This window comes from Seriola lalandi, unplaced genomic scaffold (genome assembly GCF_002814215.2).
Source record: "Seriola lalandi dorsalis isolate HSWRI2012SDOR001 ecotype SW California unplaced genomic scaffold, Sedor1 jcf7180002054662, whole genome shotgun sequence".
Lineage (NCBI taxonomy): Eukaryota > Metazoa > Chordata > Actinopteri > Carangiformes > Carangidae > Seriola > Seriola lalandi.
In genome coordinates, this window is record NW_019525215.1 from 133,877 (window position 1) to 148,330 (window position 14,454).

Below are 14,454 nucleotides of genomic sequence, written 5' to 3' on the forward strand. Positions count from 1 at the left end.
TGCTGGGCCGGAATGAAAGAACTCAAGGGGAGGAAAGTTTGATTAGAAATTCATTAAAATGGTTTTTAATGGAAAACATGGAACCTGTGCAGCTGAATTCTGGGTAGAATCTGGACGAGGCGCATTATGTATTTCTCTGCTATGAATTTCATTTGGTGTGTTTCGAATTATTTTGCTGAGAGAGTGAAAGGCGGTCGGGTTAGAAGACACTGATGAAAAGATAAAGAGGAAGGAAGAGAAGGAGTGAAGAGAGAGAGAGGGAGAGAGAGAGAGAGCGAGAGAGAGAGAGAGACCGTCCGTCCGTCACACCTGACTGCGTCTCTGAGATCGTCCCTGGGAGACCCCTCCACTACCAGCTGTCTGTCGCCGTGGGGATAGAGTCATCTCTAAAGCTCCACAATGTTAATGTCATCAATCACACACACACACACACACACACACACACACACACACACACACACACACACACACACACACACACACACACACCTTCTGGATGAGTGTTAACTGATTATTATGACACATTCAGCTGTTGGATGTTTGACAGATAGAGAGTAAAACCTACATTCAAAAATGATCAATTTTAATTATTTGAATTAAAATTTTTCAATTTGAAAGAAAATTATATTTCTAAAGTTATTTTATTTATTCGACAGGTTTCAGTGTCTTCTGCATTTTCTGTAAAACGTCTTCTTGTTAGTGAACGACGTTCACACGTTATGGACGTGTGGCGAACTGAGATTTACACGTTGACAGGTGATGTAGAATATAAACAACACCGGTTTCCATCCATGTGAGCCGCTCCGTGATGCTGTTATAGCGGCGCTAACATCAGCATGATAACAGCCTGTATTCAGAAACTGAGCCTTAAAACCAGCCGTCAGGACTTCTGGAACTTTGTGATGTCACAACAAAGCAGTCACCAAGCCCCGCCCACCTGGACCCACCATCCAATCCTTGCAGGATTTGGTTTATTTTTTATTGGTCAGCATTTTTTCACCATTGCTGAAGAAACATTTTAAACCTTAAATCAGCTGTTAGCAGAACATATGTACATGGAATAACCTCTAACACCGGGACAATTCAGAAATATGTTTTAAAATGTTTTAAATCTTAATGTTTTTGAATGTAATTGTTTTCATCAGGGATTGATTTGTTTTCTTTCTGCATCATTGAATATTAGAGTCACGCCTCGACGTGTCCCTGAGAAAACCATAACCAACGATAATAAAGTGAATAAAGTTTTTACATTTTCCAAAAGGTTTCTGATGAGCTTGAAGACTTGTTGTGACTCCGCTGTACAACTCTGCAAACAAACGTGTCTTCACTTGCTGCTTTACCTTTCCCTCCTCCTTAACCTGTTTATCTATAGAAACACAAAAGAAACCCCCCCCCCCTTCTCTTATTTTCCTATCCTCTCTGCTGTCGGTGGGCGTCCCCGCCCTCCCGCCGGGCCAATCAGACAAGTGTTGATGTGAGTCTGTTGTCTGTCTGTCTCCCACTGCTCGCAGATAGGCCGGCGTGCCGCAGAGCCGCCAAACACACAGACACCTCACACTGAGGACGCCGACGCCGGCCCAGACAGCACATACAATGTGATCACATGACGTGTAGGACACTTATCTAACCGATGGCCTGTTTCTCTGCCTGCTTTCCTTCTGCTTTCAGGAGGAATTTCAATGCGCTTCAGGCGCCGCGGCCCAAACGGCACAGTGAGGAACTCTGGGTTTGGGTGTGTGTATATTTCCTGCGTCGCTCTCATAAACTTTCACAACACAAGCCGCAGATTTACGTGACGTGGACGCAGATTATGGGAGGATCGGTTCCAACATCACAAACGATGAGGAGGTCAAGGTCGAGACAACACCGTCTAGACGGTCAAAGGGGGAGGAAAAAAAAAATAAAGAAAGTCTCAGATAAAATATTCATGTCCAACAGCAGCGGAGGCAACGTGAAGGAGGAAGAGCCACGAATACAGGGAAGGTCTGAAACAAACAGACTCCAGGGTGAACAAGTGTTTCTGATCAGCTTTTTAAAACTAATAAAGTTTGATGGTGAAGAGGGGAAACGTTGTGTCCAATCAGCGGTGTCCTGTTGTCAAGGTGATTGTGAGTCGACACAGACGCCATGGTAACAGACGCAGTGAACTTCGTGTTTGTTCGTGTTGATGACGTCTTTGTAGGAACCTGAAGTCACTGTCGTTAACAGAGGAGTGATGGATACGAACGCAGACTCATTCAGTACATTACGCGTCAACGGTCGGATTAATATTAAATATTGAATTTATTTATATTCACGTTGAAAATGAGGGAATGATTTTCTGGTGCTGAGAAAAACGTTTTTAAATTTCACCTCGGCTCAGTAATAAAAACAGAAGCGTATAAACTTCTAATTTCACATATTCATATTTCACAGACTTTTTGAGTTTTTTTCCCCGTTGTCTTGACAACGGTAACAGAAAAATTCAGCTGTATTAAAACACTGTGAGCACAGAGAGAACAGATCAACCAGCTGACACGACCACTACAATGACGCCATGAATATGCTAATCAGAGTATTACATCATGTAGCCACATTTAGCTTTTCCGTTTTCCAGCAGTTGTTCCTCACGAGTTTTCAATTTCCAGACTAACAGTAGGCTTTGACCTCGTCTTGTTATTTTAAATGTTAAATTTCGAGGCTGTTAGCGCCACAAAACAAAGTCTGTTCACTTGCATTGTGTAGAGGTGGAGGAGGAGATGTTTTCTCCGACCCTTTAAAGAGTAACTGAACTCTGTTTCTAAGTGATTTCAATTCAGAAATGACGTTAAAATCCAGATAAACCCGGATCAGATCTAACGAAGCTTTTCAAGTTTCATTGCTACTGAAACGAATTCTTCATACTGACACTACATGAATTAAAACCAGTGGATATGTTCTTCATTTACTCTTTAAGATCGCACGGCTCCATCGTGAAAAGATTAAAGGTCGATGTTTTCTCCGGACAGCAAAGCTAACTGATTTCCTCTCCCGTACACAGACCAGCTCAGACGTCAGATTCAATGACTTTCTGCTCGTCTCTACTCCGATCAAATCTCCTCCACTCCAGCAACAAACACGAGCGAGTCCGTGGAGACCGGAGTTCTTCCACAGATCATATTCTGCCCCCGCTCCTGGATTTGATTCATTTCTGCTCGGGCGCTGATCTTCCCGCACTTTCTCCTCCCTGGACGGATGATTTTTCTTTCCATCTCGTTGTGCCGGCTTGTATTCAGCGGAGACTGTCGGCGCAGAGACAGAATGTCATCCTCCACACTGAGACGACTCTTCTCCTCTCTTCACTTCCTCAATTAGGCAGCTCATCCATCGCCATGATTACATGCTGCTAATTAAGCAGCTAATCAGCTAATTACCCAGGAGCAGAGAGGAACGAGGAGTGTGTGTGTGTGTGTGTGTGTTTTTAGTGTGTGTGCGTGGTTAACACAAGGTGTCATGTGCGAGACAGCACAGCATAATTCCTGACAGTTTTTATGTGTTTTGTTTTATAATTCAGGATTTTTTTCTTTTATGTTGACTTTGTGTTAAAGCTCATTTATGAATGTGTGTTTCTTTCTCAATATTTTATAAGAAGCAGTTTAAGAACAGTCTTTCCTGCTCACTCTGCATCTGTATATATATTAACTCCAAACTCTGTACTTTACATTTTGGCATTTAATGAGGCTAACTATTTTATTTTATTTTTTCACTCAGACCACACCAACCCAGCGAGTGCCAGAGGGGATCTGAATGATTCAGGGGAAGCAGCGCAGGGCCCTGAACGTGTCGGGGATTATAGATACTCATCGGGTCTGAGACGTTCGGGGGAGTCCACGAGGGAAGGGGAAAGATTTCTAGCCGCACCCGACCGAGCGCAGACGCTGCTTTTACAAGGGAAAGACATTTTGTTCCTGAGCAGCTTTTCATGAAACATCTTCAGAGAAATAATTTAAATTCTCTCAGAATCCAAGAGAAAGAGAACGAGCTCGTTTAAGGCTTAAATGAAATAATAATCTTTAATGTTGAATTAATAACGATTACCAGTAATAAGAAGGTGAAGTGGAGAAGATTAAATCAGAGGACAGGATGCCTGTGTGACGCTGTGTAACTGTGAACGTGTCGGATCAGAGACATCAGACATGAAGCAGCTGCTGAGCTGCAGGTTAGTTACATGTAGTTTAGTGTTTGTTTTTCTTAATATGTAGTTTTCTCACACGTGTGTATTTCTGTGTTCATCTGATTTCTTCTCTATGTGACAAATAAAGTTTATAGAATTTAATTCTTCCAGCGCCTCTTCTGTCAAATACAACTGTGAATCTATTTCCTATAAATGCTGAAATCCTTGTGTTTCTTTCCACATCTGAAATATTTGGCGTCTTTTGCATCTTTGGTTCTTCCTCTGGGATTTAAAATGAAGCTGGTTTTTCTGACGGCGACGCAGCAGGAAGAGTCTCGCACACGATTATGATTCTATCAACTTGCCTGAACTAACAAGACGCTGCGGGCGAAGGAAACGTTTCCTCAGACTGCTGAGACCGAGCCGGGGACAGCTTTGACATTTCATCAGTCAAATCATCATTAATTCTGAATATTAATGCAGAGGATCTAATTTGACTCTGCGAATATGAAGGACACAGTTTGATGTGGGGATTGACCCACGCACTTCCAGGTCACCGATCCCCGGTTCCAAGGACGTCCCCCTTCGCACGGCGGGGCCTTTAATTCAGGGACTGGATCCTCAGATATCCTGATCATCCTCCCTGATAATCGTATTACGGCGGTCTAATTCTGTCTGCGGGGCCCTGACCCCGGCTAACTCCAGATAAGAAGGAAACGGTGAACTTCATTGATCCCCGGGGGGAAACTGGGATGTCACAGCAGCAAAGTAAAATGTTTCCGGGGAAGTAAAAGGTAAGAATAGAATAGTAAAGGAGAGGGGAGTGAAGCAATCTGAACAGAATAAAACAATAAAAAATATTAGAGGCGGCAGAGCTTCTTTATAGCGCTAATTAAAGGAGCAGCAGCGAGGAGGACGAATCCCCAGAGCTATTGACATTTCACCATATTCGATATGACAGATATGACTGATTAGTTCACCGGGCAGTCTCATCAATAATCCGCCTGCCAATCAAACGTGACCTTTAGAAGTGAGGTGATGAATTAACGGGGGCCACGGGACGATCCGATACCAGACCTCCAATCCATCAACACAGCTGCAGTGAGGGAGGAAGAGCGGCGGTGAGTTTGGTTCAACCTGTGCAGGGATTTCTCTGCAGAAACGCGCTAATGGCTAAAGCTAAAACACCTCGAACAGGTGACCAGTCGGAGGCTTCAGGTGCTCCTGGAGGAGCGGCGCTAAAAAGCAGCTGGTGGTGTTTGTCTGACCGAGACAGTGAAGTAGGAGGAAGAGGAGGAGGAGGAAGAGGAGGAGGAGGAGGAGGATGAGGAGGAGGGCGAGGAGGAGGAGGATGAGGATGAGGATGAGGAGGAGGATGAGGAGGAGGGGGAGGAGGAGGAGGAGGACGAGGAGGAGGGCGAGGAGGATGAGGAGGATGAGGAGGACGAGGAGGATGAGGAGGATGAGGAGGATGAGGAAGACGAAGCAGCTTCAGTAGTTTAAGTAAAGTAACAAATTAGAGCCACCTCCTCGCGGCCGTATCCCTCCGCCACTCAGACTAGTTCCAGGTTCCATCCTGTTTATCCAGAGAAAGTAGGAACTATTTGTGTGAATATTTTGAGACTAAAGGTAAGAAGTGTTTGGTGAGGTCACCGTGACCTCGACCTTTGACCTTTGACGACCAGAATCTAATCAGTTCACCCTTGAGTCCTCGTGAATGTTTGTGCTAAATTTGAAGAAGTTCCCTCAAGGCGTCACTGAGAGATCGTCTCCACGACAACGAGACGGACGAAGACAACCCAAAAACAAAATGGCTGCCGCTCCGACATCAACAAGGCTTCTGTTCATTAACCATCAACATGAAATGAAGCTTTGGGGAAAACGAGCACGACAGAGCAACACGTCATACCTCTATCTTCCTCCAGATGTCGGGGTCCTTGTCCTGACTCTGAATGTCCTCCAGCAGCTGGTGCACCAGGGACGCACCTCTGCGTCCGTCCACCAGAGGCGCCGTCGGCTGCAGGTGGATGTCCGCCGACCTCCGGCCCTCGTCGTCGTCCTCGGACTGCAGGTCGCTCAAGGGGCCGGACTCTATGCTTTCTCCCACTGATGGCGCTATATCGCTGGAGGAGGTGGGGCTGAAGCGGCTGACCAGGTTTCGTCTGTAAGGAAGCTGGGGGAGGGGGGAGAGAGGGGGAGAGAGAGGGAGGGGGGAGAACGTCACGGTCTGATCAACAAAGCCTCCGTCAGTATTTACACATGAAAGGATAAAACGTGCTGTTATTTACCAGCGGGGGGAGGGGGGAGGGAACGTCGTCCCCGCTCTCCCCCACACTGCTCACAGTGTCCCCCACGTCCCAGTCCGGGTTGAGCTCCGTCAGGTCCCAGTCGTCCACATCCTGCAAAGCCTCCTGGGTAGAGTCTCCGGGCCTCTGCAGGAGAAGGTTAAAGGTCGTTAAAGGCGGTCACGTGACCAAATGCAGAGTGAGAAAGCTGCTGTGAAGTGTGGACGGACCGGCGGGATGGACTGAGCCAGACTCTCCAGCTTCATGGCGAGCATCTCAGTCTTACGGAGCTGAGCCGGGAGAGCCAGGAACTCCTCGGACCCGTACCAGTGCTCCCGGTCCGGACTGGCCTTTGACGAACCCTGGCCCCCCTGCAGGAGGAGAACACAGGACGCACACGATCCTGCTCGTTAACTGTTAACGAGTTTAATCGACTGCTTGATCAGAGCTGTGTTCTACGATCAGACATTCAGAACTTTATTTTATGCAGGTAAAACACAGAAGATCAAGATCAGTATTTAAGAAGCTGATGAACATGTGTGTGTGTAAAATTCAAAGAGGTTCCAGTTGGTCAAAATTTCCCGAAGCGAAAGTATTAAAGAATAACGTCTGTAATAATAATTAAAGGTTCTTTTCTCTATTGAAGGAAAGTCAGGGCCGTAATAATAAGGAATGACTGAGCTTTAGAAAACTGCATCTTAAAATGAAGTAGATTTCAGTGGAAGGAATCTGAGGTGGTCTGAAGTCTGTGTCCCTCTCTCTCACAAAAACACACTTTGAAAACAACTCTCCGAACTCTCCCAGACAAACCCAGAGGAAACCCTCACCTTCGGCCCCTGGCGCTTCACGATCCAGACCGCCGCCTTGCCGGGAGGTGGTCGGGGGTCCGACTCCTCTCCAGACGCCTCCAGGTCTGAGGAGAGGACCCGCTCCCTCATGGGGGAGGGCAACGAGGAGTCGGAGTCCCCCTCGCTGTGTGTGTGTGTCTCCTTCTGCGTCTTCTCCATTTGTTTCCACGTTCCATCCGGAGACGCCGGGTCCTGCGGAGGCGGGGGGGCGTCGGCGGTCGGTCCGGCCGCAGATGAGCTCCTCTGCTCGGTCGGCGGTCTTTGCTGACGCCCCTCTGAGCGTCCGCCGTGTCTGGAGCTCACGTGGTTCCTCTGCAGGTTTCGCCCGTTCATGACCTGTGGAGTGGAAGGGAGCGAGTGAAAGGGAGCGAGTGAGAGGCCGCTCCGGTTTAATGACGAGACAGATGATCAAACGTAAACACACATCAGAAACACTGAACTGAACTGAACAACATGTAACTTATTAACGCTGGTTATTGGACCAAAGCTCGGCACATGTTAAATATGGAGACAAACATTTTTAGTTTTTAATCAATTCATTTCCATAAAAAAACAACAAATACAACATAAAAAAAAGGAAGTTTAAAAGACGTCTCCCCTGACAACAGACTCCTCCCTCTGAGCACGCAGAAAGACCTGTGAATATCTTTGAGGTGTCAGTAAAAGCACCAACCTGCAGGCTCTCGTAGGACTGAGAAACATTTTCTGGATAAACCGAGTCCAGTTCCAACCAGAACTTGGATCGGTCCGGAGGATCCATGAGAGAGGGGGTGCTTCTGCTCAGCTCGGCCTGGAACTGGAGCCCAGAGAGCGGGCTGTTCTTCCCCAGGCCTCCCCTGGAGTCCTGCACGCCGGTTCCTCTGTCTGAGAACAGGGCGGCTCTCTTGGGGAGCGACGGCTGAGTGGGCGACACCTCGGTGCTGTGGCTCACACCCTGCAGCGGGCGCTTCGCACTTTCACTGTGGCTGGGCATGCTGCATTGCATTGTGGGTAACATTGACATAGAATGGTTGTGGTTTGTGAGGTCACTGGCCGCGGTGAGTTCAGGTAAACTGCTGTGGAGCTCAGGGTTTGAGGAGCAGGGTCCTTCGTTCTCCGCTGACCCCAGCTCCGGGTTCAGGTCGGGGGCTCGATCGAGCTCCTGCTCCTGCTCCTCGGAAGCGTCCTGGGCGTCTGGCTCCGCCCCCCGGGCGTCAGGCTCGTCACCCGGGCTGTAGTCGCTCAGCTCAAAGGCCGTGATACCGCAGTCTAAAGAGAAGTAGTCCTGGCTGCAGCGAATGGTCAGCTGACCGCAGTCATCCACCTCGGTCAGAGCGTCCAGACGAGTCTGGACAGGAAGAATTCATCACGTTAACATCTGACAATGGAGGTCAATGAGGTCAATGAGGTCAATGAGGTCAGAGGCTTATTAAAACTGTTTACTATAAAACAATAAGTAAAGTTTTATTCATGTGGCTGCTTCTTGTGACGTAAAAGATTCATTTTTTAAAATTACCAGCACAGATAAGGAGCAAGTTATCATCTGTGTGTGTGTGTGTGTGTGTGTGTGTCACCTGGTGCTGGTCCTGGCTGAAGGCCTGCAGGATGTCAGTCTGGCGGGTGTAGTTCCCGTTGGAGTCCTGCAGACCCTGCAGCAGACGCTCCTTCAGGACGAGGACCGACACTCTCAGCTGGTGCCACAGCAGCTGCACCGTCCTGAACCACCACACACAACCACTTATTGATTATTGATGAGAAATCAGTTAGATATCAGCCCTGACTGTCAGAGTCTCTGAACAGCTTCATAGTAATAAACTTTTACTTTACAGTCTGATGTTTGACATATTCATTTGTTTGATAGGAAGGAGAGATTATTAGTGTCTCCCTCATCACTTGTTAGAAAACTGATCGGAATACATTCACTATAAATAAAGTATCTATCTATCGTCACTGATCAAAGTCTGATCACAAACTGCTGAAGAGGCAAAAGTAAAAAGTAAAAGCTTTGCAAATATTCTTAACACAACTCTTGTAGTTTATCTAGTGCTGGAAAAGTTTCTGCTCAAGTTGAAGTGAGAACATTTGATCAATATATAAAACAATAAAGAAGAAACACTCTTGGTTTGTTTAGAGTATTTTCCCCTGACGTGAAGGAGATTCATGATCCACATGACAGAGACTGTTTGACACTGTTTAAACTTCAAGTAGCAGGAGACAGGAACATGTGAACATGATGAGCTCATCCAACTCTCAGCGAGCGTCTCCTCTCACCTGATGTCGACGATGATGTTGACGGAGTAGGACAGAAGTTTCAGGGAGAACTCCGTCTCCAGCAGAGCGTGAATCTGCTCCACATGGTCCGAGATGTCCTCACAGATGTCCTGAAGTGAAACACACACATACACACACACACACAGAAAAAAAAGGTGAGCAAAATTACAAGTGATTAAAAAAGCCGTGTTACAGCAGCGTGTCTGACAGTATATAAAAGTGCAGAACAACATGAGCAGAGAACGACGGGAAAAAGCAGAAGTGACGAAAACGAGCGGCGTCACGTTTCCAGTTTTAAACATGAGTCAGTTTCATGTGGCATCAGTTCCAGGTTTATATGTGAAAACATGGAGAACATGTCCTGCAGACAGACAGACAGGCAGACAGGCAGACAGGCAGACAGGCAGACGGAGCTAAAATAACAGTGGCTGCAATATGAAGTCAGTGTTTAACTAACATGCAGACTAGGGTAATGTCCTCTAAAAGAACAGTTCTGCCACAAATTCCACCTTAACAAACAGTCAGAGGTGTTAATTAAACTATAATGAGGTGTTCCTAATATATTTTCCATTCCATTTACATAAATAAAGGAGGCAGATTAACTGTTAACTACAGCTACAAAGGGAAAATTACCTGATTAAAGGACTAGTTCAACAACACCACGACGAGAAAACGAGAAGAGGTGTTTATAAAGTTTGCCTTCAGTTTATTAATGTCATCAGTCACTAAGTTTTTCTTCTTCTCTCACTTCAGCACCTTTTAAAATCAAATGTTTTGTTGTTGGTTAAAATGTGTTTTGTGGAAAAGAAAGTTCATGTAACTCTGATATTAAAGTGTCAACAGAACATTATTACTTTTCTTTCTCTGCAATAAATGTCTTTAATGCATTTTTATTCCTTTTATTATTTGCTTTGCACACGACGAACTCGCTCAGACTAAAATTAGACGCCCTTTGAAAAAGCAGGCGACCTGGATTCGAACCCTCGGCAAAATACTTTGCTGAGTCACCGTGCTGCTCCATGACGACCCGCCTGAACAACACAACACCTCCGCCGCTGCCTCCGCCCGGCATGTGAGAATGTAGGTCACACACGCTGCCAGCTTGGCTCATGCTAGCTTGGCTAACGCCGTGACCTGCTGAGCGCCGTTCCAAAATAAACTCATCACTACTGTAAGGGGTGGGGGGAGGGGTGGGGGGCTGCAGCCCGGCAGGAACAACGCTGTCGGCATTTGGTCGACGTGGGCGTGAGGGCTCAGGTACACACAGACCTCATCCTGTCACCTGTGTGAGCGCAGGTGGCGAGCTGAGTCACACTGAACCTGTCAGCTGTGTTCTGGCTCCAGACGACCGAGCGTGGGCCGACTCCGGCCCAAACGTGTCTGACAGATTTAGCTGGAGGTGCGGACTTGGGCAGATTGGATCAGGGGCTCGGTCGTTCATCACGAGTCTGGAAACCTGGCGTGCTGTATTTAGGACGCTGTTGTGCCAAATTATTTGAGCCTCTGTAGGTGAGGCGACATCCGGCTCCTGGGTCAATACTGACTGTTTTCTGACTGATCCAATAAAAATACAGCAGATTTCAGGTAAAAACACTCAGAGAAACCAAATCCTGCAAGGTTTGGATGGTGGGTCCAGGTGGGCGGGGCTTGGTGACTGCTTTGTTGTGACATCACAAAGTTCCAGAAGTCCTGACGGCTGGTTTTAAGGCTCAGTTTCTGAATACAGGCTGTGTGCATTTCTCTGTGGACTGAGGCTTTGATACTTTCACAGTATTAATATAGAAGCTGATCTATATTCAATCAATAATTGTTATAATTGATCATACCTTTATACTAAATGGAGCTTTAAACTCAGGTCTCCTTGTAATGAAGGGGAACATTTACTAAAGCCTGAGCAACAAAACAAGTGATAAACTTTCTCTTTTCCAAAGACGTAGACGGAGTGCGTTCCAAGGAAGGACCGGCTCTCATTGGTGGAGCTGACGAGCGTGTTTCTGTGGCGGAGCTCGTCACGTCTTTCTCAATCAGGATTTCTGGTGTAAAGTGCGAGTGTTTATACGACGCTTTTATCTCACAGCCGAACTCTCGGCTCTGAGGGGACGCCGCCGCTTCATCAAAAACATCCCGCTGGGAGATCAAGAACGCCCCCCGAGAGGGAGGAGAGCGAGTGCAGTAAGAGTGCCGTAAAACACACACACACACACACACACACACACACACACACACACAGAAATCCTGAGCCACAAACTGTACACGCGCAAAAATATACTGTACATACTGTACATACACAAATTCTTACATGTATATAGAGTCTCCTTGTCTACACAAAATGAACTTGAACTCATAGTTAACACACACACACACACACACACACACACACACACACACACACACACACACACACACACACACACACAGTTTCATCATCAAAGCGTTGTCATGTCATTCTGAAACAGCGGTGAAAATGTCACCGGTGTCTTTCAGATGCTTCAATAATTCACACACAGCTTTCAAATGCTAATACAGACACACACACACACACACACACACACACACACACACACACACACAGAGCACTTAACAGAGGCCCCAATCTGATTGAATTAACACCAAGTCTGTCGTTTCTATCTGAAGTCATTTGTTAGAAGATCTTCAGTCCAGTCAGACTGCTGGGAGCTAATGAGACCCTGCCGTGTGTGTGTGTGTGTGTGTATGTGTGTGTGTGTGTGTGTGTGTGTGTGTGTGTGTGTGTGTGTGTGTGTGCGCACATCAAGGCACTTGTGTAGCCTAAATCTTTTTCCGAAGAACGTTTTTTTTGTCCCAGTGACCTGATTTGTTGTATATGTTTGTTTAGTTTTTAATTAACCAATAATCAATAATTAATTTGCTAATAAATAATCAAGTTCAACAAAGCCTCTGCAGGATGTTTAAAGCCGCTCCTGTAGCATCATGTGCATCGTGTCGTAGAGGAGGTTCCAGATGTTTTGATGTTAAAACATTAAAGCTTCATCAGCATCATTTATAATATTTATAATATTTATAATACCAACTAAAATAACACATCTCTTCTTCAAACACATCTCTTTGTCTCAGCCTCTGATGTTTGATGTGTTTTATTGATAATCTTTTATCCTTAATTATTGTTTGTACATATTTTATTGATTGTCTTCATTTATCGTCGGATCCTTTTGTTTAATAAATTATGTTTTTTATTTATGCTGTTTTACTCTTTTCATTATTCTCTTTTATTAGGTTTTATTTTTGTGTGAAACACTTTTGTACCTTTGAGAAAAGTGCTGTATAAATAAAGTTAATATTGTTATTATAACATTGATTTAAATCAATGAATCCAAACTTTTGTTTTTGCTCCATGTTTAAAACAAAAATCAAAAGATGGGAGTTGATCAGATTCAAAGAGCAACGACAGCTGGTTGTTTTCATTATTGTTATTCTTGCACATAAACTCTTATAAAACCAGGTTCTAGTCTCTGAGCCGGAACTCGTATGTTCTGCGCGTCGCCGCCGCCGCCGCCGCCGCCGTCGCCCTCACGCGGTTTCACACTCGGACGAACTGAGGCAGAACTTCAGAGGCATCTCACCACGGTCACTCCAGCTGATTACATGTGAACGCCTCGTTTGCCCCGAGCACGTGTCCATACAAACCCTGCTGCATGTGTGTGTGTGTGTGTGTGTGTGTGTGTGTGTGTGATCTATACTGGTTTGCTAATGCTGGATAATACACAGATTCTATGATACACACTCAATATTCTGAGAACACACACACACACACACACACACACACACACACACACACTTTCCAGCACCCCGGTCACGTAGAGTCAAGACATGACCTGTCAATCACCGAGTGCACACGTTCAGCGGGGTTTCTAATTGCCTAAAATCTATCTGAAGCAAGTCGACTCGGGCTTCAGCTCCAATCCCGTCTCGCCCTCATCACCGTCGACATCAAGGGCTTCAGAGCGGCCGCGTTCAAACCGCCCGCGACAGCTCGGCCTCATCCAGACCCATTCGATCTAATAACCTTCAACTCCTCCACTTCAGCCCATCAGCGCAGCGTGTTTTACCTTGGAGATCAAATACTCTGAGCTTCTTCTCCCCCTGGAGTATTCAAATTAAGCGTCTTCAAAGACGGGAGACCCGCTGCTGCGATACAAAGACTTGTTACAGTAATTTTTTTTTTTTTTCAAAGTGTTAGTTTCTGAGAAGAGACTTCAAACTCTGCCGTTTGGTCTGAGGTCGCGTTCACAGCCGACGTGTTCTCTGCAGCGGACATTCAAACAACTTGAACTCTGACCTCCAGAGACACAGGGATCGGTCCTCTGGGGGCCGGACAGACGGACACCGCACCAACACCGCACCAACATCTCACCAACATCTCACCAACATCTCGCCAACATCTCACCAACATCTCGCCAACATCTCGCCAACATCTCACCAACATTTCACCAACATCTCGCCAACATCTCGCCAACATCTCACCAACATTTCACCAACATCTGGTCAACATCTGGTCAACATCTCGCCAACATCTCACCAACATCTGGTCAACATCTCACCAACATTTCACCAACATCTCACCAACATCTCACCAACATCTCGCCAACATCTCACCAACATCTGGTCAACATCTCACCAACATTTCACCAACATCTCACCAACATCTCACCAACATCTCGCCAACATCTCACCAACATCTGGTCAACATCTCACCAACATTTCACCAACATCTCACCAACATCTCACCAACATCTCGCCAACATCTCACCAACATCTGGTCAACATCTGGTCAACATCTGGTCAACATCTGGTCAACATCTCGCCAACATCTCGCCAACATCTCGCCAACATCTCGCCAACATCTCGCCAACATCTCGCCAACATCTCACCAACATCTCACCAACATTTCACCAACATCTCA

General features: G+C 46.2%; 1 protein-coding gene across 1 annotated transcript in view; it reads right to left on the bottom strand.

Annotated features, from left to right (window-relative positions):
* Positions 1 to 14,454, bottom strand: part of akap6 (A kinase (PRKA) anchor protein 6) — a 157,263-nt gene that overhangs the window by 132,076 nt on the left and 10,733 nt on the right. The window contains exons 3-9 of the mRNA XM_023421059.1: positions 9,516 to 9,625; positions 8,819 to 8,960; positions 7,939 to 8,592; positions 7,245 to 7,601; positions 6,648 to 6,788; positions 6,421 to 6,564; positions 6,042 to 6,305 (exon numbers count right to left, since the gene is read on the bottom strand). Of these exons, the coding sequence (XP_023276827.1) occupies positions 6,042 to 6,305; positions 6,421 to 6,564; positions 6,648 to 6,788; positions 7,245 to 7,601; positions 7,939 to 8,592; positions 8,819 to 8,960; positions 9,516 to 9,625 (1,812 nt within the window). The remainder of the gene's footprint in view (positions 1 to 6,041; positions 6,306 to 6,420; positions 6,565 to 6,647; positions 6,789 to 7,244; positions 7,602 to 7,938; positions 8,593 to 8,818; positions 8,961 to 9,515; positions 9,626 to 14,454) is intronic.